Here is a 22,642-nt window from a genome sequence, read left to right as displayed (position 1 = left end):
TGCTGGATTCTTTAATCAGTTTCATTGAATCAGGGGTTACTGTGGTAACAATTTTTATTTGTCAAGTGCATTCCAGTGATTTGATAAGGACGTTTTTGGGGCACTTTTAAACAGTGGGTTTAGCGAGGCATCGTGTTCAACCGAGAGTCTTCTATCGTCTGTGTTTCGTGTTGAATTAATCAGCTGAGTGTCAAGGGGGTATTCTGGTCCAGCGCGAGTTTCATGACCATTTTTCAGAATCTTTTATGGGCAATGAAAGTAAGCGTGCTATGCAAAGTTTTTCCTAAAATCTTAATCGTTCTTTTAACTTTTATACTTTTGTAAAAATTTGTAAATATGGTTTTTCAAGATAAAAAAATTTGTAGGTATAGTTAAAAGGACGATTAAGATTTTAGGGGGAACTTTGTGTAGCAAACTTACTTTCATTGCCCATAAAAAATTGTGGAAAATGGTCATGAAACTCGCGCGCTTGACCAGAATACGCTCTTAAGGGAATCTTACTTTTGCAGGTAAAAGCAAGGCGAAGTTTTGGAATTTTTTTTTAAGAAACTAGTGATTCGATTCACCTGGAATTTGGACCGTGTTTTTAAGCATCTTTGAAGATGTTGCTGTTTTTTTATTATTCATTTTTAATCATAAATATGAGCCGTTTATTTTGAACGTGACCTAAGTTCATTTATATTTAAAAAAAAATTATATATAATTTTTCAATACCAGCTTCAAGTTGTGCACGTTACTACAGTCGACAAAAAGCAAGTGACAAATGGAGTTAGGCCACTTTCAAAATAAACGGCTCATATAGGAGTTATGCGTGATCGACTATCACGTCGCGCAAAATTCGTGGTCCAGAAGATATTTATCTTCCAGGTATTCTGAAACAGAAAAATGAAATGGCGTTCTACTTTATACATGTGTATCTTCACTTCTACGAACATGCATAACTCCCATATTTATTATTAAAAATTAATAAAAAAACTGCAGCTTCAAAGATGTATAAAAACATTTCCGATGAATCAAATCGCTAGTTTCTTAAAAAAACATCCGAAATTTTGCTCTGCTTTTAGTCTCGCAAATAGGATTCCCCCTAAACGAGGATTTTTGGCCAGGCTTTCTTCGTTTTCTTCTTAACGCAAACACTAAACGAGAGTCACGAGCTAACATTACTAACAGATAATTCCCCCAGGGGCAATCGTCGTTTCCAACGATCAATTCCTAAGATCGAGCAAGAACCAGCAATGTCACGGTCAATGATCGTTAATCATCGTTCTTGGCAATGATTCTAGGCACCTTTGAATGGACACCCATTCCGTTCTATCACGAGACTACCATTGATTCAATCATCGCTGCTCTAGTCGCCCCTCCAATTGCACCTATCCATTATCTACGCAAGAACATAGCAGCAGAAGAGGGGAATAAAATAATCTTAGGGGTCGTCCTTAAATTACGTAGGGGTCGTGAATTTCTTACGTTTTCTTACAGGGGTGAGGTAGCGTCTTACATAATATATTTCCAATAAATACAAATTCTATCATCAGCGTTCCTAAATTAGTAATTTTAGTGTAAACTTCGAAAAACCGAGCGAAAAAATTTATATAAAGCTTTAAAAGAATTTTAATAACTGCAATGCATTTTAATAACCAAATGCAATGAAAAACATATTACGTAAGGACGGAGTGTGGGGGTTGGAATATAAAATCTTGCGAACTCTTATACCGAGGGAGGGAGGGGCTAGGAAATCGCTACAATTACCGTTACGTAATTTAAGAACGGCTCCTTATTAAGGATCGAAACAGTCGTCTCGTTAATTTCAATCTGAAATAAAAAGGAGCTCCGACTGGAAATATCGTTGGTTAGCTTTCTGATAGCGAATGGTATAACGATAACGGCGGCGCTGATTCTGCAAACGTAACGTGCCAGTGTAATGGGATTTCGTTCAATCAGTTGAAATCGATCTCACCAATACCAGCGCACGCTGAGATATCGCGTTCGTTAGCGAATCGAAAGCCAGGTGAATTAAAGGTCGGGGGTGATTCGTCGGGGTAGGTAGATCTCGCCCGCGGCTTGCTGGCCGAGGGTGGCACGCATGACACAGGACTAACTTGCGTGTGCGAGTGGTGATTTTCTGTGTGCGTAACCTATTGCTATTCGTTAACAATGTCGCCAATGTCGGCGGTGAATGTGCTCGACGGAAGTCCGCCACCGTGTGACGTAACGGCGAGTTAATCTCAAGCCTGCCACCGAAGCTTGAAAGGGAAGAACGCGGGGGATTGTTTTTTATTGTACGCGGGAAAGTAAACTGGAAATCAAGAGGGAACGTTCCTCTGAGAAATTCTGATTCCCATGAAACTTAGCGAACGTAAATCCATATCGAGTATTGTAATTTTTTATCCGTGGAAATTCACTCTGAAGTGGCGAAATCAGCCCTCAAAGATATCTATTTTTTTTAAATATAATTTTATTTTTCTTTGAGTAGTCTGATACAAAACTAAACAATTCGTATGTTTAGAGTTTCGTTCTATTTCGCAGCGTTGCAAAGTTATATTAAAAGAAAGAGAAAAAATAATAACTTTAAGGGGTGCTCCCACCCCTTCGGAGTGAATTTCCGCGAGGGGAAAAATTGCTCCTCCAATATGATCTACCTTCACGCGAAGTTTCATTAAAATCAGAAATTTCCGGCTGGGAACGTTGCCTTGTTAGTTATGAGATTATTAGAAGCGCCTGAAGCAAGGCAACCCGGCGATCAACGGCGTACGTTGCGCGGGTCAGTGACACAACGTGCAGGCGCCGTTGAAATATAATACAAAGGCCCTGCTGTAAAATTAAACTCGCTTTTTTTAAGTATCTACATTGGGAGAAGTCTAATTATCTTCTTTGTACAGTTATTAATTAATTAGACAAGCGAGCTTCCCTCGTCTCAAATTGCTAGCTTACTTGTGCCAATGCGATTTCAATTGCCTCAATGCATTTACAGTAAGTATTGTAGATTTACAGAAAGAGGATTAGCTTCGTTAAGAATTGATTATTCATGACTGTAGTCGAATACTTTATTAACAGATAACAGTAGATTCGTAAAGATACTGCTGTCGTATCCAATTCCATGCACTCGAGTTATTCGAGCCCACGTGGATCCGCGGAGTGTGCTGCACTTGCTCAGCGATTAATTTGCTTCAGCGCTTTTCCTTCGGATTGAGAGTAACCGACGGATTCAGCACGATCGCCGATCTAACGAATGAAATATTCCTTTACCCGCAGACCTTGCATCGGACGGACTCGATGGTATCGCTGTGCTACCGAAACCTCGCCAGCTATATCACAGATGACAATCTCGCGGGTCTTCAGAACTTCCTTGAGAACAAGAAAGTGCTGGTCGACGATCGAGACGAGGTAACATTAGCAATATAATCCTGATATACTATTTAATACGGCCGAAGGGAAGAATTGGATCTCGAGCTACTCACAAAAGTCTGACTAGGGATCTAAGACAGCGAGTCCCAATTTTTGGGTTGTGAAATATTTTCTGGGGAATCGCCACGGTTCTTGGATTTTTTTTTTAATTTTATGAAGTTAGAAATATATTCTGGAATACCTGTTTTTAATATTATATATTTGAGTATTATTATTACATGTATTATTATCAGAGGCGGATTAAGATCGGTTGAGGCCCCGGATGCGAAAGAAAATATTGGGCCCCTTACAAAAAAGGGAAAGACAGGGAAAATAAAATCACGTTAACCATATTTTTAAACACATAAACAGAGGTTATATACTCATAATGTTTTAATTTCAATAAAATTTTATTAAAGTATATGTATAATATACTTTATTATAATATACTTTTACAGTCTATACTTTTCTCGCTTACAATTTTACGATCCGCTTGCAATATGAAATAAAATTTGGTGTCGTTAAAAAAAAAAAGTGGAAAGTTCGCATCGCTCCAGTTTATCAGATCTCTAGATGGTTATTTTGATTGTTACAACAGAATGGTAGCACAGCCCTCATCCTTGCAGCCGCTAAGGGGAAAATACACTTTGTACGGGAGCTTATCAATCATGGAGCAGACGTTAACGCGGAGGACGGGGTAAGTACACCACTGTGCATTCTAAATCGTAGGTATATCATTGATAGCGTAATTAACTCTTCGCAGGACAACTGGACGGCGTTGCTCTGCGCGGCCAAGGAAGGGCATACCGACGTCTGCCTTGAACTACTAGAGCATGGAGCCGATTTGGAACACAGAGACATGGTATGCTGATTTTAGAACGTCCCCTAGCATCTTCGAACTCTCTAGCCTCTTGTTGATCCCTGCCATTCACGAGTTTAATAACACTTACGTTCGCTTCTATATTGATTACGAACGTGGGCGTTACTCACCTGGCAAAGATCTAGGAGGAAGTGTCTCGTTCAATTACCCAGTCCACGTTTGTCTTTCAAGTCCGAAGGAGTTATGTTAATGAAATAGCCTGTGGGTGCGAAGGAAATGCCGCAGATAGGAGCCAACAGAGATGTTCTATTTTTAGGGAGGGTGGACGGCGCTCATGTGGGCGACGTACAAGGGTAGGTCGCCAACGGTGACGATGCTACTAGCACGTGGGGCTGACGTCAATGCACACGGAAATTTTCATATATCCTCTTTGTTGTGGGCTGCTGGCAGAGGTTACCCTGACATTGTTAAAGACCTCGTTGCTCACGGTGCTAAAGTCAATGTTGGCGATAAGGTAATCTCCCTTTAATTCAACCTCAACTGTGCAAGTATTAAAAGAGACCCGCGGTTACATTGATGGCATAGCTATTTACTAAAGTCCAATATGTATTTCATTTCTTACGCCCGCTGTGTACGTCAGAGAAATTATCATTATATGAAGTCCCAGGGAACGTAATTCTTCAATTTCCAGTATGGCACTACAGCGCTGGTGTGGACGTCGAGGAAAGGGAATGTAGAAATTGTAGATACGCTTTTGAAAGCTGGTGCTAATGTTGATACCGCTGGGATGGTAAGCTCTAAATTAAGTTAACGTACACCTACAGTAATGAGAATTCAAGTAGCGGTGGTGAATAGTGGCTTGCTGCAAGTGTGTCTAGTTTCTCAGGTTGCCAGCTTACGCTCTTCTCTATTTAACATACTGTACTGGATGATTAATCAGACTCGTTGCAGTATTCGTGGACCGCCCTTCTCGTGGCCACCCTCGGCAATCACGTGGACGCGGTGTTGCTACTTTTGGAGCACAAGCCGAACGTGAACGCCCTGGATAAGGACGGCTGCACTGCCCTGGCGATAGCCTGCCGGGAGGGCCACCACGAAATAGCAAACGCACTGTTGAACGCCGGCGCCTATGTGAACATACAGGACAGGGCTGGCGACACGAACCTGATCCATGCCGTTAAAGGCGGTCACAGAGGAGTGGTGGAATCTCTGTTAAAGAAGTATGCCGACGTGGACATCGCCGGAAAGGTGACGAAATTGATACTAAAATTCTCATTGCCAGACAGAAGGCAGGACTTTCAATATACCTCTCATCCGAATTTCAATCGCCAAAGCGCACGTGTCGAGCGAAACTTCTTCCCTTCATTTATCTTCAAGCTTGAACTCGCGCCCTGTGTCACGTAAAAAGCTAACGAGGCAAATTTTATTGGAATATTCTAGGATAAGAAAACCGCGACTTACATAGCAGTAGAAAAAGGCAATATACCGATACTAAAATTGTTACTAAACGCTAACCCAGACTTGGAGATCGCGACGAAAGACGGCGACACGCCATTATTGCGGGCAGTTAGGTCGCGCAACGCCGAAGTCGTGCAATTATTGCTGGACAAGAAAGCAAAGGTCTCGGCCACCGACAAAAAGGGGGATACGGTCCTCCATATAGCTATGCGCGCAAGATCAAAAGCCATCGTCGAGATACTCTTAAGAAATCCGAAAAATAGTCAGCTACTTTACCGTCCGAATAGGCAAGGCGAGACCCCTTACAACATCGATATCAATCATCCTAAGACCATACTTGGACAGATATTTGGCGCACGTGAGTTGCGAGTTTTCTTACCTCTGCGGTGTATACTAAGCAAACTGGACAGAACTACTGTACGCGTTTATTTCAGGACGCCTTAATACTAATGAGGATAATGAGAATATGCTGGGTTATGACTTATATAGCAGCGCGCTGGCAGATATTCTCAGCGAGCCATCTCTTTCGACACCTATAACAGTTGGCCTTTACGCAAAGTGGGGTTCTGGGAAGTCATTCTTGCTAAATAAATTGAGAGGTAGTGGCTGCGACACGGCTTTAATTTCCTGCGATAGATTACAGACGTCGGCCAAGAGACTGTTTAAATCCGTGTGAATTATTTCAGAGGAGATGAAGAACTTCGCTCGCCAGTGGATAGACCCTGTGTTCCAATTCTCTTTCTTACTTTTTCTAGTGGTGTCTCATGTGTCTTTGTTGGTGGGTACCACCGTAGGTCTTGCCCTACAGTCGTGGATCGTTGGCCTTGCCTGCGGTATAAGTCTAATTTTTATTACGTACGCTTTCTTGATACTTATCTGGAATGCTAACAAAAGGTAGGGAGGCTCAGCGAAGGGTGCACATTACGTATCTTCGTATCTTCTAATACGGGGTTATTGAATTGTAGATACGATTGGTACTGGCCGTACAATTTCACGGTAGCTCTGACTACGAAGTTAAATTCATTGAAGCTGCTGTTGCAAGTGATTTTCTGTCATCCACCTGGCAGCCAAGTGCACGACGGCGTAACTGTCCAGCCAATAAAGTTCTATTTCACTGATCAGACTCGAGTCGGCACAACTGCAGCTGGGGAGAACGCGGTAGTACAAATGGTGGGATCTCTTTACGATTCCATTGAAAATGATTTCGGCTCTTTGTCCACGAGGCTGTACAGAGCGTTCAGGCCAAAGCCCGATAAGTCCACCACGACTTGGAAGTGGAGGCACTTGTGCTGCTTGCCGTACATAGTCATATTTGAATTCTGCTTTTGCAGTTTACTCGTTGGTATCTCCGTGCTTACTGTCTACCTCATCGATATTTCTAGTAACGAGTGAGTACAGGATAAGTCCCAGAAATGCAGCCACCGGTTACTTATCACGAACACTTGATCCTGATTCCTATTATTCTAGGCCAACGATAGAGAAAGTCACCGCACACATCATTATGATCACTGTCGCCTTAGTCCTAGCTGTCAGCGTTATAGCGAATCTGTATACTTGGAGTCGCACGTTGCAGGCCCTAGTCTTCTCTCAAAGGCGACACCTTCAGCGCAGCATTTCTAAGTTGGAGACATTAAAGAGCGAAGGCTTCATACAGACACTAAGGAGCGAAGTTAATTTAATGACAGATATGGTACGTAAACTATCGTTCTAATAATAGGGAAGACCGGGGCAGATTGTTACAAAAAAAGTTTTCACAGTTTCTTCTCGAAAGTGTTTTGCTCAATCAGAAAATAATTTGCGTGACTTACTACTTACATATGTGGTGAACTCATTGAGTGTAAGTACGTGGAAAAATCTTGGACGCTTAACATCTAACTTCATCTTAAACAAATCTGAACCTTTGTTACAATGCGCCCCAGTCCGGGGTGAAAAGTAACACTATGTGGGGTAAATTGTAACACATCTGTTTTACTTATTTAAATACGAATATGAACACAAACATTTCTAAAAAATATAAATGAAAACAGATCATTATTAAACATTTCATATACATGATATGTTAAACGATCATTGCTTATTCGTCTGATTCTATCAAAATCTCCTTCTTCGCTCTCTTTACTTTCGCCTTCATACTTTTTTTTCTACTTTTTGGATTCTCGATTGTTCTGTTGTTCGTCTAGAGCATCTTTTTCCCGGTGTGTCAGCAAATAGCATGTTTGCTTTGTCACCATTTAGAGCGGAGTAAGTAGTACCATGTTACAATTTACCCCGTGCTACAACCTACCCCGATCATTTGTATCGCAGAACCTTCTTGATGATGTTGCTTTAAACAGGTGAAGTGTCTGGATAGTTTCATGGCCCAACAAAGTAGATTAGTAATAATTGTGGATGGCCTGGACAGTTGCGAGCAGGATAAAGTGTTACTAGTTTTGGATGCTATACAAGCACTGTTCAGCGACAATGGCTATCCATTTGTTGTTATATTAGCGATTGATCCACACATCATTGCCAAGGTATTATACCCATCGGAACACATCGATAAATAGAAATAAGTGATTCCCCAAATGATTACCAGTTCGATGATTATTTCAGGCAGTGGAAGTTAATAGCAGAAGATTATTCACGGAGTCCAACATTGGCGGGCACGATTACTTACGCAACATGGTGCATCTCCCATTTTACTTACAAAACAGTGGTTTACGGAAGGTGAAAATTGCTCAACAAACTGCCCAACATAGTAGAAAGACAACGTGGACGGAAGCAGAGGAGAGCGTTACTTATACCGCCGCTAGTACGATGCATCATTCTGTATCGAATCGAAGGCTTAGTACAGAATCCGCCATAATGAACAGCAACGAGAAGCTGAAGCCGCAGAGTAGAAAAGGCAGCAGGAAATTGAGATTAAGCGAATCGATTGCCAGCAGTATCGGCAGCAATTTGAATCGACTGGGTGGTGCGCAGGATCTTAACAAAATGCTTCTCACCGACGATTACTTCAGCGACGTGAATCCTCGCAGCATGAGGAGATTAATGAACGTGGTTTATGTTACTGGTAACAGAGAAATCCTTAGAAAATCCATTCAGGAACATTTATTCCGCGATAAATCTCACATATTTCCTATTCCGTTCTAGGGAGATTATTAAAAGCATTCCAAATTGATTTCAACTGGTACCACTTAGCCAGCTGGATCAACATTACCGAGCAATGGCCATTTAGAACTTCTTGGTTGATTTTGCACTACGATATGTACGAGGAGAGTTTGGATGATTCCATGTCACTAAAGAGTCTATACGATAAGTATGTTCTTCTTATAAATATTCTGTGTTGCTTCTCTTAATTCCTTGAATCTTATATCACGCCTCTGTTTGAATTGTTAGGATACGCCCCCAAATACCAGTGCTTAAAGAAGTCCAGCCTCTCTTAGAGATGGACAGAGACGAGCGCAAGCTGGACATCTTTCTCACTTTCCATCGGTCCAGCTTACTCGTCAGCGATATGAAGATATTCTTGCCGTTCACGATCAATCTCGACCCGTACATCAAGAAGAAGATCAAGGAGGAGCAACAGAGCATAGAAGAAGAAGCAGGCCTCGGACCCTACAAGCAGTACAGCCCCTGGACCATGCACAGTAATTCTCAGGAGCAATGGAACGGGAACAAAAGCAGTTTAACGAATCGCCCCGTGAAATTCACCAGAGTGCCGAGCCTGCAGATGCAAGCACCAGTCCCACCGGTCCCGCAATCATGGTGCATGCAGCCGTCGTACGACTGGCAGGCTGCACCGTGGGCACAAATGCCTCCCATTGGGCCCCCAGCTAAACCACTTTCCGCGACTACGACTCTATCGGTAAACACACCTCGCGAAATCGCGCGTAAGACACTCAGCAGAGACTGTACCCTCGTTCCTTTTCTTTCTGCCCTTTTTTCAGTCCGAGATCCTGGAGATGAGGCTCTCGTCTCTAACAGTGAACGGCGTTTGCGACCTTGTCGATAAAATCGAGAGTCTGAATGCCAATCAAGCACCTCAGTACAAAAGTGTTATCAAGGAGAATAACATTAATGGCAGGGTCCTGCTGCACTGCGATTTGCAAGAGCTGAAGAAAGTGGGTGTAGCTTTTTCTTTGCCTCTATAGATGAGTTTCAGATGGGAGGCAATAATATTCTACTCGTAGGTTCTTAAAATGGCTTTCGGGGATTGGGAACTGTTTCGCATGGTGATCGCGTCGCTCAGGGAATTAGAGCTGTCCTCGTTCAGCACCCACGAAGAAGGCCCTCGCAGCGTTCGATTCACTGTAGGATCGGAACAGATTCAACGGAAAGGTATGCACAATGTTCTACATAAGCAACCATATATAAGAATGGAACCTATGCCCCGATATTCTATTGTAGATCACGCTCTGCAAACTACCACGATACGCGTGCCGACGCTCGTCGAGAAAGAGAAGGGAGCATCAAGGACCGACGGTCCGTCCAGGCGGGATCAGCCTAAGCAGTCCGTTATGGAGAAGCAAGTAAGCCCTTTCTAAAGCTCCCGTCAGAATAACTCGTATATACTTTCACTTTAACAACCGATTGATTAATAAACCTATTATTCCCGTTACGCACATGCTCGGTTTTAGTTCCAGGTAAGCAGAGTTATTATATTTCACGTTCTCGCGTAGCAGAAGAGATAAAGTCGCATTAACTGACTGGGTCGAGATAGTGGACGAATAAAAGTGAAGAAATTAGTAACCGACTCGTCTTTCAGGTCACCTTAGAGGAGCAAATGATATGCGGAGCTCTGCAGACTCTGAACGAAGAGGCCTGCGAGGATGTTTTAGATGTGCCATCCCCTGCAATGGTAACGCCAGACTCACTAGCAGGTGAGCCACCTTCCCTACTACATTCACTGCCTCTGGTTATAGTTCAAGAACCGCCGCAGCCAGACCAAATGTGTGACGTCGTACTCGAGTACAGTACGAATCTTTAGTGAATTCTACTCGAGGATAAATATATCATGTATAATACTTGTATCAATACATCTACGTCATTGAGGAATGATTCGGATCCAGCAAAGAAAATCTGTCGATCTACCGTTGAACTTGCTTAACATACGAGTTCGTAGGTACACCCGAAGCAGTATTATCAATAATAGGCGCACCCATCCGAAATGGAGTCAATAAAAGAAATTTAGTTTTTATATACACGTATTCTAAGAGCATCACTCATCGAAGAGACTGAAAACGAAAAGATTATCACTTCCTTCTGAACACCTCGCCTCTACGCCGACTGTTCGACAATGTGCCAACGCCGTGCGATACTGAGACCGTTGTACATAGATAGAAAGATATAAAATGAATGTCGCCTGCGAAATAAAGCAAACACCATCCGCTAGGCAGTGACTCGAATGTATTGCGTTTAGTCATAGTTAAAATAAAAAGTGTTTTCGCGCAGTAGTATTTAGTACACGAATGGCGCCCGCTTGCGAGGAAGGGAGCACTGTGTATTGTTTTAAGCTCCCGAAACCGCAGAACCCTTGACGATCGATCTGTCCAAGAGAAACTCCTCAGCGCTAGTGATTGTATTACTCCGCTTAGAAGATACTGTTGTACGATTCATGGATTCGAGACCTAATCTATCTTAACGAGCATCTGTGAGCCAGACTGTGATAATTAATGGTTACGAGGTCGAACGAATCTACACTTCCTTCTCCGGGATGTTTACGCTGATAGATCTTGTATACTTAGAAAGATAAGCTTCCACGCGACAAGAGTTTTTATAATGCCAAAGCAGGGAGGCACGTGTCTCGATCCCGATGAATGTACCCCGTTTCTTTCTGTACCACGTGTACAGTCGCCGTATTTAGATTGTCGGAACCATTTATATTATAAGTTGCGAAAGCCAATAAAACATTGTTGGAACCTGAAAGCGAGATTATCTTTCTTACAGACTAGATCTATAAGCTTGCCGGGCACGCGCTTTCATTTTATATCTTTGTTTTTAAAAGCGCGACTGGTATTGCATACGGTTTCAGACGCTAATGCCGCATTATCAATCATACCCCTTTGACGTGTCTGACGCGATGCGACTTAGAGCCTCTCGGTCCCCGGCTTCGCCTAGTTTAGCATTATACCTCGGGATTGGGAAGAGAATGAAGGACAGACATAACAGCGAGCTTTATTTTCAGGGTCCGCCGCGGCTGCTCAGGACACGGATTACGTGATACTTCAGTCTAATCCTCTGTTGCACTGGGTGCCAGTGAACGACGAGCCGGAGACGTCGGACGACAGCTCCCTGGAGTCCACGGTCCACATTCAGCGGACCAATTCCCAGCGCAGCATCGCCTCGCAGCGCAGCGTAAGATCAGCCTGCTCGTTCGGCCGGAAAGAGCCAAGGAAAGGCGGCGGGAACTCCGCCAGCAGGCCGGCGTCCCTCTTCGTGTCCCCACCGGCTTCCCCGAGGCTCGCCTTCAGGTCCAAGTCGACGGACGAGAATTACGTGGCGAACAACAGCGTGCCCCTGAAGCCCAGCATCTCGACGCCTATCAAGAAACGACGCTCCACGTCCACGTTGAACGAGGAGATAGTGATATCTATCCCAGTTCCAAACACAAGCCTGGAGAAGCTGGCGAAGCTGAAGGACCGCTTGATGGGCACTCTGCCAGCTTCCCCAGCCGCTGGCGAGAGCGACGAGGAGTCCACGCCGCTGGTCTCCGAACTATCCACGCCGACCCACTCGCAGTCGGATAGCGTGTTCAGGCACGACTGCAGCGAGGAGAACAGCAGCTCGATATCCTCCAACAAGAGCTTGCCCAGAGACGGAGAGCGAGCCATCGACGTTGATTACTCCGACACTGTTAGCTTAATGGTGAGGGAGTCGTCGCACGTACGGTTTCTGTCGCGACAGGACGCCGAGGAGTGGGACAACCCCGAGACACCTGTCTGACACCTTCTTTTACGCAATCATTAGCGGCCGACGCCGTTGGTAACACGCCGTTGCGTGTAATACACAGGGTAGCGCTCCTGGCAGTGCACAGCTGAGCGTCTTTATTGGGTTCGAAGTTACAGAATTGTGGCTGAAGCTTGAATTACTCTTCCTGGGGGGGAATACGTGGTAAGAACGATTATTAGATTCTCTTTTAATCGAGAAGGCTGGAGAGTGTATGGGCTTTACTGGAAGAAGCATGTTGACGATCTTGAACTAACGTAAAATGACTCTCCTCTTTGACGAAGGGTAACTCGGGCACATTCTTGTGAGATCGAATGCAACGGAGATACTTGGACGGCCCATTCTATATAATTTTCAATACCATGTACTTAAGTAATTGGTGGTTTGTGATAACTCTTTCAGAGATAGTAAGACATAGGTGCTGTTGCGCTGTAAATAGTAGATGTAGATATTTAGACAAAAACGTCGAAGGTGTTCATACGTCACAAATTGAATGACTTAGTTTAGACGGTGTAAGCAGCGGAAGCATGTGTGGATGTGTGCTTGACCTTCGTGGATATACACGAGCATTCCTTGATAATTTCAACGCATTTGACGATACGAGTGTATCAGCTCTTTCTTGGAGGAGAAGACTGATGCCGAAGTAGAGAGTGTTTCTTCTTTTACACTGACTATTACATTCGTTTATGGGACGGTTTGGAAGACGTTACTTTAGAAATGATAGATAAACATTGTTTCAACGCGCCACTTACGTATCAGCGTGGAACGCTAAGGACGCTGTTCGGTGTCACGCGAGATGGCCTTGATTCGACAAACTTCTGCCAGAGCTTCCAGACATTGCTGACGATCCGTAGCTTGATTGATATCAGAATGTCAACGAGATATTTCGTGTGCGAGTAAATATTTGTACTTGGAAGATAACGCTACTGCATTCGCACTGCTTCCATTATCGCACTTGTGAGGTACAATTACGTAGCAAATTTTTAACGTCGGATAACATACAGCTGTACATGGTAATTCGTTTTAAATCGTTCGGATACTTCAGTTTCTACTTAATGCTTCCAATCTCACCTGCGAACGCTGATTAGCAAGCTCTTATTTTAATCTTTATAGGAAACGAATTTTAAAAGCTATAAATCGTAAAGTATTATGGGAAAGGTCCTTTTGTTCCAACTTTTTTTGAATATGTTGGTTCTTGGTGTATACGATACGTAGAAGAATAGGTACACGTAATTTGAAGTATCTATAATACAAATTTTTAATAGTACTTTTTTATTACAAAGCAAAAATTATACATAATGTATATAACAGTATATTATGTATATATATATATATAAATATATATATATATATATAACATTTTAGGACGGAATACATTAGGGTGTCTGTTAATAATAGCACTGTAAACACAGGTAATAGATATATTAAATTCTGAAATGACAGTATCATATGCACTTCGCTTATTGCTATTAAATACAATATATTTAAATGCACAGACCTAATGTAAAATAGCGCCTCATACTTTCGTAAATGCACGTATATGGAATATAATAAGTACTTTTAACAGCCTTTCATGTAATTCGTCGAAAAAGACGAGTCTTATTTTTCCATGATTTATATTCCACAGTTTAAAATATCTCGTAGCTGCGCTATAGTTGCCGTTATGGATTACGATCCGCGTAATACAATAAACTCGATCAGATCTACGAAGAGGACAAAGTGACAAAAGATATTACAGGGGATTCGAAAAATCAGAATTACATTTCCTTCAGATTTTTCGGTTTATTGTATTACGTGTTCTTTTTTTTTTTAAATGAAATACTGGTACGTTAATTACAAAATTCCGTAACTACATAAATAATAGAATTTACAATGAAGGAAACACGTGTTTGCTCTTGCAGTGATGCTGAAGGGTACAATACGGTATATTGTACGCTAGAAAGATATTTAATTTAACGGAGTAGTCTCGTCTAGAAGGTCAATTTTTTGCCTTTCTTTAGGGGCGATACACGAAAAAACTACACAGTCTTCGCCGATGAGCATTATCCACACGTATTTATTAACATTTCGCTTAGTTGTAAAAAAATTTCAGCCATATATAATAATAATTAATGGAGATATGGGTCATCTCGTAAAGTGTGTGCAAAAAAAGTTGCCTCGTGGTACATACGATTCCGGCTATTCCACTGATTCAAAACGAAAAAACCAAAAGGATTCTTAATCAGTAAGAGTGTGGCTATAACCGGTAGCAGATTTATGATAAAAATTAAAAATTCACGAAATGGCGGGACTTTGAATTTAAACTAAACTTTTCTGTTTTTTTTTCTTTAAACGGCCTTACACTAGTGAAAAAAAAACCTATTTCATCTTCATTCTGCTTTATATGTGAAGGTGTACGAAAAAGATAGACCAGATTGACCTACTAAAAGCTGAAATATCGTGTGTACCGTCATGAGAAACACCGTTTTAAGAAAAACTCATATCTCCATTAATTATTATTATATATGACTGAAATTTTAGTAAATACGTGTGGATAATGCTTATCGGTAAAAATTGCGTAGTTTTTTGTGGATCGTTCCTAAAGAGAATAGAAAATCTCGCCCCTCTAGACGAGAATACTCCCTTAAGGGGGAATCCTATTCTTTGGGTTAAAAACATAATGAAATTTAATTTTTTTTTTAGAAACTAGCGTTTCGAATAATCTGAAATTTGGACCATGCTTTTATGCATCTTTGAAGAAGTTGTAATTTTTTTATTATTAACATTTAATAATAAATAAAATAAATTAGCCGAAAGAATAGGATTCCCCCTTAATTGTACCATATCGTAGCTATGGGTAAATTGATACAAAGTACAAGTTTTCATACTACAAACGAATTATATCACTGCAACATTCTAATTTCTCACGAAAGAGGATTAATAGAGAAAGGAATAATCATCTTTTACGAAGTAACCATATTATATCGATAATAATGTACATACTTTCACAGGTAAAGATATTTTCAACGATTTTATAGGAGATAAAATTCAAGTCGATAGGAATGACCATAAAATCCGAATACAATAGTCTTCGTTTTTCGTTACGATTAAAGGCACTATGGCAAGTAGAAAATACTATCTAAATGTGTTTAAATACATTTATTTTACTACTACGTCGGGTACGTAAACTTTGTTTATGAAGCCAGTGATACACAGAATTTATTCAAGTTCCATACAAACGTACGATCAGGCCTGTAATTGTAAATATTAAATTCTCATCGAACAGTATTCCGAAAGTTTGCGTACCCTTAGTTTAATATACTATTTTTTAAAAGAAGCACCGCACATTACGGAGTAATGTATTCATACGTTCTCGCGCGTGCCGAAACGGGTGCAAGGACTCAACTTTTTGTAACAATTATCTTACTCAACAATAAATGCGGAACACGTCTACGTAACTCACATGGCAAAACTTAATCAGAAATGCATCGAGATAATAAGTAAGAGATTGCTATCGATAAAAAGTAAATGTATAAACACGGAGTACTTTTAACAGGGGAGGGGTTATTGCTTTTAAGTACTACGATTATAATAATAAAAAAAAAAACTACCGCAGTAGTTTCTAAAGAATACAGTTTACGTGTTTAAAATATTACCGAATGGTAGTTTTGAAATAGGAATCACATTCGTGTACAATCGTCTGCATTTCGAACCCGAGATTTCGGGAAGTCGTATCATTCAGATTCTCTAAATTCAATTGCAATTTAATTATGTCGATCACCTTTCGAAGTCTAAGTAACTCTTTGATACTTACATTGCAAATCGTTTGGTACTTGCGATATATATATATATATATAAAAGTCCGATTGGTCCCATTGTGATGTCGAACTAACTTCGATTTCATTGCATTGCTTCCCTCGCTAGGCAGTATTTCTTGCAGGCACTTTGAGTAGATCGATGCACGGTCCAAGGAAGACGAGGCTTAATAAATATCTTGATTAGTTCGGCACAAATCCTGCATCCCGTTGGACGAATAATACTTCACAGTTGCGTCGTGATTACTGTCTTCCTTGTGATAACAGTATGCTTGATGGGACTCTGATCCGTTGTGGTTTGCAACGGATCGGCTACCAACCAAGGACTGATGTCGGACACTGCTGAATTGTCATCCTACGACATACAAATAATTCGCATTTCAGTCGAACAGTATTATGCAAAACTCGTGGTACAGGAATGTAGTTCTAAAGCTGAGAAATATACATAAATTTACAGACACAGTTCGCAGAAATTGAGCGCGAAGCGTTTTCTTTCAAATTACAGAAACACAGCACGGGGAACTGTGTTACGATAATTAGCTTGCAAGCGTTAAGAAGTAAGTCGCACCTTGTGAGTAAGGGTTGTGGTGGTTGTTTGTATCTCCTCGGTTTTCACAACTCTAGCCCCGTTCTTCTCCGTCTCAGCTTCGACTTTCTTCTCGACGACAGGTTGCACCTCCTTGAACGGGTTCAGCAAGCCCAAGAATGGATTCGAATCGATGAATGGGTTCGTATTGGCTTTCTTCTCTTCCTCCACTTTCGTACCCTCCTCGGCATTCTCGGGCGCACTAGCCACTACTTCGTTACTGGCATCGCTGGTGAACGGATTGAATGGATTCTGCGACTGATTCGACACTTTAGGATTTAGCTGTGTGGTTTTCTGTTCGATCTGTCCCCAGCTGTCCAAAGAAAAGTGTGTCACTGTTACATTATCATCCATGGATGGATTCAGCGTTGTGGCTCCGCTTACAGAGAGGGTCAGTTTGTCTCCGCCCTAGATAACGAAACAGTGCAAGAAAGCAAACGAATCACAACTAAAGCCTAGAAGCACCAGACGATGGGGACAGGTATCGATGGAGAGCACTTTCTGCGCGTAACAACACAAAACGTACAAGATGAATTATGCAACAGAGACGTTTGAATTCGCAAGATGCGGTGCCTGTACAATCACATGCTCTATCATTACTGTAGTATTTGTGTTTTAGAGTCTACGAAGCTTCTGATTCGTGTAGCAACCAATAGCTTTCGTAATGTTTCTATAAAGACAACGCAGAACAGTTTAATTAACCAATGACGAGCTAAACCAAAGAGCAACTTTCTACTGTAACGAGTTATCAGAGAATTTGCTTCAACATTTTGTGTAGTAGTCAACAGGTAATGTTTAAACCGAACGGTAACATTAACTCCTTACCACGGACACGATCGTAGCTGCATCAGAATGCTGATTGTTCTTCGCAGCGACTGCAGGTGCCTCCGTGGATGTGACCGAGACTAAATTCGAATTCTTTCCCTGCTCGAGAGACTTCGCCTTCAATATATTACACTTCAGTGACTCCGGTGGGATGGGTGTGCGAGGAGGCAGCGAAGAGGTGCCACCGACTTGGTTATTCGGCACTAACTGCATTGGATTGGTTATACTGTCGATGGTCAAGCTCGTCTTGACTGGTTCTGATTCTTTCTCCATGCCAGCGACTGCGGTTTGGTTTCTAGGCTCCAAAGGCTGCTGATCTTTGGCCAGCGACTTCAGCAACGAGTCCACTAACGGCGAAGATGTGCCGTGCACACTGGAGTCCGAGGACTTTGTACTGCACTGGCTCGGTTGACGCTGCAGGCATTGCTCCTCGGCTGGAAGCATAGGTAGTTTTTAATGAAACTCATCTGCATCGTTATGCAGTCTTGAATTCTTATTACTGATCCGGGTACATAGTTTCCAACTTACTGGCAGGTGGCGAAGGCTGCGGCTGTTCCACTTGCTGGCGTTGACGTTCTCTTAAAACGTGACTCTGCCTGCGCGCGTATCTTTGACTGGGCCGCCGCTCGAACTGCACAGTTCTACGCGCCCGATTCAACTGAGTGGTCTGGAACTCCGTCTTGCCGCTGTAACGGAAGCGGGAACCCATGCGGAAGAAGTTCTGGCGCCCACTGGCACCTTTGACAGGAGCTCGTAGTCGGAAGAACGCGTGGTGCTCGACAGCACACTTCCACAGGTGCTTGCAAGCCTTCTCGTTAACCAGTCTGAACACGAACGTGTGCTCCTGTTCTCCTCTCCCTTCGTCATCCTCCTCCACTACGACCAACGTCAGCTTCTTCTTCTTGAAATCCAGCCGACCGATCTTCGGCCAAAAGAACAAGCCTATCTTCTGCGTGCTCTCGAAGACCAAGATCCCTGTCGGAGTCAATCCCAGAGAGTATTCGCAAGCGTCTTTCCCAAGAACGGTGTGCATATCGACGCCGTACATGTCCAGCCACTTGGCTTTACTCAGATAAGCCGATTCAGCCTGCGCGGGGCTGAGACCGGAGCACTTGGCGTATTCCTCGAGTATCTCCAGCTCCATTTGCTCCGTTTGCCCAGGCACAAATCGAAACTCCGACACCGTGGCAGCGCTGTGCATGGCGGAATCATAATCGCCCAGTTCAGCTGAAAATACAAGCCAGTTTGCGTTAAAACAATTTCCTAAAGTTCCGTCCGCATTTTTACATTCGTCGCTAGTTCTGTATACGAACATTGTAGAGACAGAGCAGCTAACTGAACTGCGACTTGATGGGGGCAGTGAAGCTTGCCCTCCAGGACGTCCTGCTTCAATTGCAAGAAGAATTGGTATCTCGTTAACTCTTCGCGCAACGTATTAGGCTCGGAGGAATAAAACTTTACTTTCAGTCGCAGAGTGTACGGCGGTCCAGCTGCGTAAAGAAAGTACACTTTTAGCATATGTAACTCGTAGCATACCGTTAATTCGGACTACAGCAAAACTGAATCATACTTTTCACTTGTTTCTTTATCGGCTTGGTCGGATCCAGCCAGTGTTGGACATTGTTACTGTCTGTATATTGCAATCCAAAGTAATCCTTCTCTATTAAATCTAAACTATAAAACACTTGTTCATATAAGTCACTGGCCAGTGCCTTTTTCTGCAACAGAAAACCACATAGAATTGTAGAGAAGACTCGCAACCCGGACCCAATTAATAACAACTAGAGAATTCAATCCCGGGATTGTAATCCCGGGATCCCAGTTGTTTTTTGGATTCCATTTTTATATTTTTCAGTTGTTCATAAAGTAATTTACATTTTTAAAAATTCTCGAAATTCTCAGGATAAGTTATAACTTAATATATCAAATCCCGGAAGTCTTAGAATCCAAAAAACATCATAATCCTGGGAGTCTTAGAATTCCCTAGTAACAACCCTCCCAATTACGGATTCTACTTCGCCCATTCATTCTCTAGACAAACTAGCGTAAGTCATGACAACTAGTCATGCAGAGCATATTTAAGGTAGGCTCTCCCTGTGCCTCGCCTCGACGCAACTTCTTTTCGCCCTCACATCTAAGCTCGCCTAGCCTTGGTTTTTTCATACCTGAAGATATCTGAGCTTGCCTCGGTTCATGTGTTTGGTGAGTTGCTCAGAGATCATCACTTTCTCTGTGGTGGCATTGCATCCACTCATACTACGCCTCGCCTCTCCAAATATTTTCAAGGAAGAATCCACGGCTCGAGGCTGTGCCGAGGCGAGGTAAGGCGCAGTGCAAGTCAAATTGTGGTACTATATAAGAATAGCATAGGAAGAATAAAATCAGCTGAGGCGATGCGAGGCGTAGTGAGAGCCTACCTTTAAGCGATACCTTCCAATGAACCTTCGCAGGTACATGGCATAAAAGAGCGATCTCTGGCAAAGTTTCCGACTTACTGACAACTCTATAGGCAGGTCCGTTCCATCCAGCAAAACGACCCTGCACTGGACAACATTTTTGTTGCTGAGCAGTCGTTGATTCTTGATCTGAGAGGAGGTGGTCTGCCCGCTGACACTGCGCGCCCTGCGCCGCGATAGGAACCTTAACATTTTATTTGACATACGCCCAAGCGTCCGGTGGCTGGCGAAACCGCTGCTGGCCTTTCGCCTACATTCCTCGTCCAGCGTGTATCCCTCGCGAGACGTTGCAGGAAATACGCCCACCCGCGCGTCGCACGCGCATCAACGCGCGCGAATAATCGAGGGGAGGTGCGATCCGCCAGTCCCTAAATGCACGTGCTGGAAGTGGATCACGGGAGAATCCGCCTCATATTCGTTCCTCGGTTCACGCTCGCTGGCCACGATAAATCGCGTAATCCACACCTATCCGAGGAAGGTATAGCATCTCGATTACGGTAAAGTCACGGATATTTTTTCTGTCGCTAATTAGATGGCGCTACTTGCCATCGACGGGGATCTTTTTTTTTTACCTTCTGCCTTAACTTAAAACTAGAATTTATGTAAACGTTCCTTACCTATAAAGCAGAAATATACACGATTAATGAGCGCTTTGCTTATATGTGTATTTAAACATTACCTGGCTGTCATCTGTCATCGAAGAAGTAGGTTATCGCAAACTGCACTATCCGCAGCCATCGAGGCATCTGCTGATCGATAAGTGAATGCGGGAAGTATAAACTGCTGAACGAAGTGCAGAATTTTTAGAGTTCCATCTGGTCATTTCAGGCACTCCACTAGAAATTTTCGAAGTTCCGCTACCATATCGTACTTCAGTTTCTCCAACTAAGTTTCTGCACTCTTCCAATTGCATCTTAAGGGGGTAGACACGGGTAATGCAGCGCGCTGTATACCGACACAATCTGGCCCGAAACATGGGTTCGGGATTTTTCGTTTTTCGTCCTTATATGAACAGATTTGGGGCTGGGCGAAGTCTCATTCGAAAGAGGAAGGTTCAATGCGGAGCGCTCTGCTCATGGTTCAACGAGATTGTGTTGATATGTAATAATATCAGTGTCCAAAGTAAAGCAAAAGTCGACAAAATATACCCGCAGAATCCAAGCATTTTTAGGTCACTAAACGAATTTTGTGACCCAAACGGTGAGCAGAGCGCTCCGCATTGAATCTTCTTCTTTCGAATGAGACCTCTCCCAGGCCAAAATCTGGTCATATAAGAACGAAAAACGAAAAACGAAAAATCGTGACTACATTCCCAAATCAGAGTTCCGCCATATTAGCGATAATACATAGCAAGTCACGTGACAAATTTAGTTGAGGTAGTAGATACGAGATGGCGCCTACTCGGGAGGACTGCCAACGTGGATTCATAGCAAAACTGAAGCGATAGCTGGATATACGAGCTACAATAAAAGCATGATGGAGTCAATGTATGCATTTTCGGACGATTGTAGGTTGTGGTTATATTCATTTTAGGCATACATTGACATAGGAACTGCTGGGAATTGTATACATTTACTAAATTAACGCTTTTACCGTTACATATACATCACTTGAAATCGCTGTCGTATTTATATCATAGCAATTCAGGCAGTTAGAACAACAACGGACTAACCTACAATAAAAAAAAATTTCCTATTGTACATCGATGGCTTACAATTAGTGCACACATATTGTATGTCCACTTTTAGCGTTTTTGAGAAAAACAGGTTCAAACATTCAATGGTACTTTATAATTACATAAATACTTTTTGCATTATTGTAATATAGGTATCACTGAAAGTATGTAATTAGTAGTATAAGTTAGAATCTGCAAAATTATAATAATACCTCGACAATAATGCTTGGAAGTTGGACATGCTATTGTAACCAAGTACAGAGGAGAACATACTATACTGAATGATATTATATAAAAATGAATGAAAGGAATAATACTGGAAATAATCTCACTTCAATATTATATTTATTTTTAAAGTAACAGGAATAAAAAAGTAATTCGCGGTAGATATAGGAAGACCTTAAAATTTTTTTATTTATTGTTACATATTTCCAAGACTATTTTCATCCAGTAACGTCTCCGGAGAGCAAATCAAAGAGCGAGAAGTGGCGCAGATGTTTCGAGACAGTGACTGTTTAACGAAGAGACGCAGAATTTTGGAGCGCCTCTTATTTGCAAATTTAAGGCGATGCCTTCGAAGCTGAAATTCAGAATACCTCTTTTCGCTTCATGTTCTCCTGATACCTGGGCCAAAATCTGGCAAAAATTTTCAGAATGCACAAAATTGGGCTTCGTAACAGGAGAACATGAAGCGAAGAGAGGTATTCTGAATTTCAG

General features: G+C 42.4%; 2 protein-coding genes across 11 annotated transcripts in view; one reads left to right on the top strand and one right to left on the bottom strand.

Annotated features, from left to right (window-relative positions):
• Arms (Ankyrin repeat-rich membrane spanning) overlaps positions 1-16,030 on the top strand; it is a 42,794-nt gene extending 26,764 nt beyond the window's left edge. For all 9 annotated transcript variants that reach the window (XM_076824286.1, XM_076824283.1, XM_076824282.1 and 6 more), the window contains 20 exons: positions 3,253-3,384; positions 3,983-4,081; positions 4,148-4,246; positions 4,521-4,718; positions 4,896-4,994; positions 5,156-5,452; positions 5,645-6,020; positions 6,097-6,261; positions 6,349-6,556; positions 6,628-7,050; positions 7,130-7,352; positions 7,996-8,175; positions 8,255-8,714; positions 8,795-8,960; positions 9,041-9,509; positions 9,592-9,765; positions 9,835-9,982; positions 10,052-10,173; positions 10,410-10,524; positions 11,829-16,030. In XM_076824286.1, coding sequence (XP_076680401.1) covers positions 3,274-3,384; positions 3,983-4,081; positions 4,148-4,246; positions 4,521-4,718; positions 4,896-4,994; positions 5,156-5,452; positions 5,645-6,020; positions 6,097-6,261; positions 6,349-6,556; positions 6,628-7,050; positions 7,130-7,352; positions 7,996-8,175; positions 8,255-8,714; positions 8,795-8,960; positions 9,041-9,509; positions 9,592-9,765; positions 9,835-9,982; positions 10,052-10,173; positions 10,410-10,524; positions 11,829-12,586 — 4,890 coding nt within the window. In that variant the 5' untranslated portion in view covers positions 3,253-3,273 and the 3' untranslated portion in view covers positions 12,587-16,030. The remainder of the gene's footprint in view (positions 1-3,252; positions 3,385-3,982; positions 4,082-4,147; positions 4,247-4,520; positions 4,719-4,895; positions 4,995-5,155; positions 5,453-5,644; positions 6,021-6,096; positions 6,262-6,348; positions 6,557-6,627; positions 7,051-7,129; positions 7,353-7,995; positions 8,176-8,254; positions 8,715-8,794; positions 8,961-9,040; positions 9,510-9,591; positions 9,766-9,834; positions 9,983-10,051; positions 10,174-10,409; positions 10,525-11,828) is intronic.
• Positions 15,462-21,095, bottom strand: Yrt (erythrocyte membrane protein band 4.1-like yurt). Of its 2 annotated transcripts, XM_076824290.1 has the most exons (7): positions 20,290-20,950; positions 19,365-19,512; positions 19,108-19,284; positions 18,323-19,021; positions 17,795-18,228; positions 16,952-17,377; positions 15,462-16,738 (listed from the first exon to the last, which is right to left on the bottom strand). In XM_076824290.1, the coding sequence occupies exons 1-7, from the start codon at positions 20,452-20,454 to the stop codon at positions 16,610-16,612; spliced, it is 2,178 nt and encodes a 725-aa protein (XP_076680405.1). In that variant the 5' UTR covers positions 20,455-20,950; the 3' UTR covers positions 15,462-16,609. The 2 variants fall into 2 exon arrangements, with proteins under 2 accessions (XP_076680405.1, XP_076680406.1); XM_076824291.1 differs by lacking the exon at positions 16,952-17,377 and having other exon boundaries at positions 20,290-21,095.
• Positions 21,096-22,642: the final 1,547 nt, after the last annotated feature.

Source organism: Andrena cerasifolii, chromosome 12 (genome assembly GCF_050908995.1).
Source record: "Andrena cerasifolii isolate SP2316 chromosome 12, iyAndCera1_principal, whole genome shotgun sequence".
NCBI classification, from domain to species: domain Eukaryota; kingdom Metazoa; phylum Arthropoda; class Insecta; order Hymenoptera; family Andrenidae; genus Andrena; species Andrena cerasifolii.
Note: the sequence above shows the minus strand (reverse complement) of the source record. Positions and strands in the feature narration are given on the sequence as shown.

What these genes read in the sequence shown, in the direction of transcription:
- Yrt (XM_076824290.1), bottom strand. Translation starts at nt 20,454, where the DNA reads ATGTCAAATAAAATGTTAAGGTTCCTATCGCGGCGCAGGGCGCGCAGT. An exon ending in GATAAAGAAACAAGTGAAAA is followed by an intron (nt 19,285 to 19,364) that starts GTATGATTCAGT and finishes TTCTTTACGCAG; the next exon opens with CTGGACCGCCGTACACTCTG. An exon ending in CAGCTACGATCGTGTCCGTG is followed by an intron (nt 17,378 to 17,794) that starts GTAAGGAGTTAA and finishes TTCGTTATCTAG; the next exon opens with GGCGGAGACAAACTGACCCT.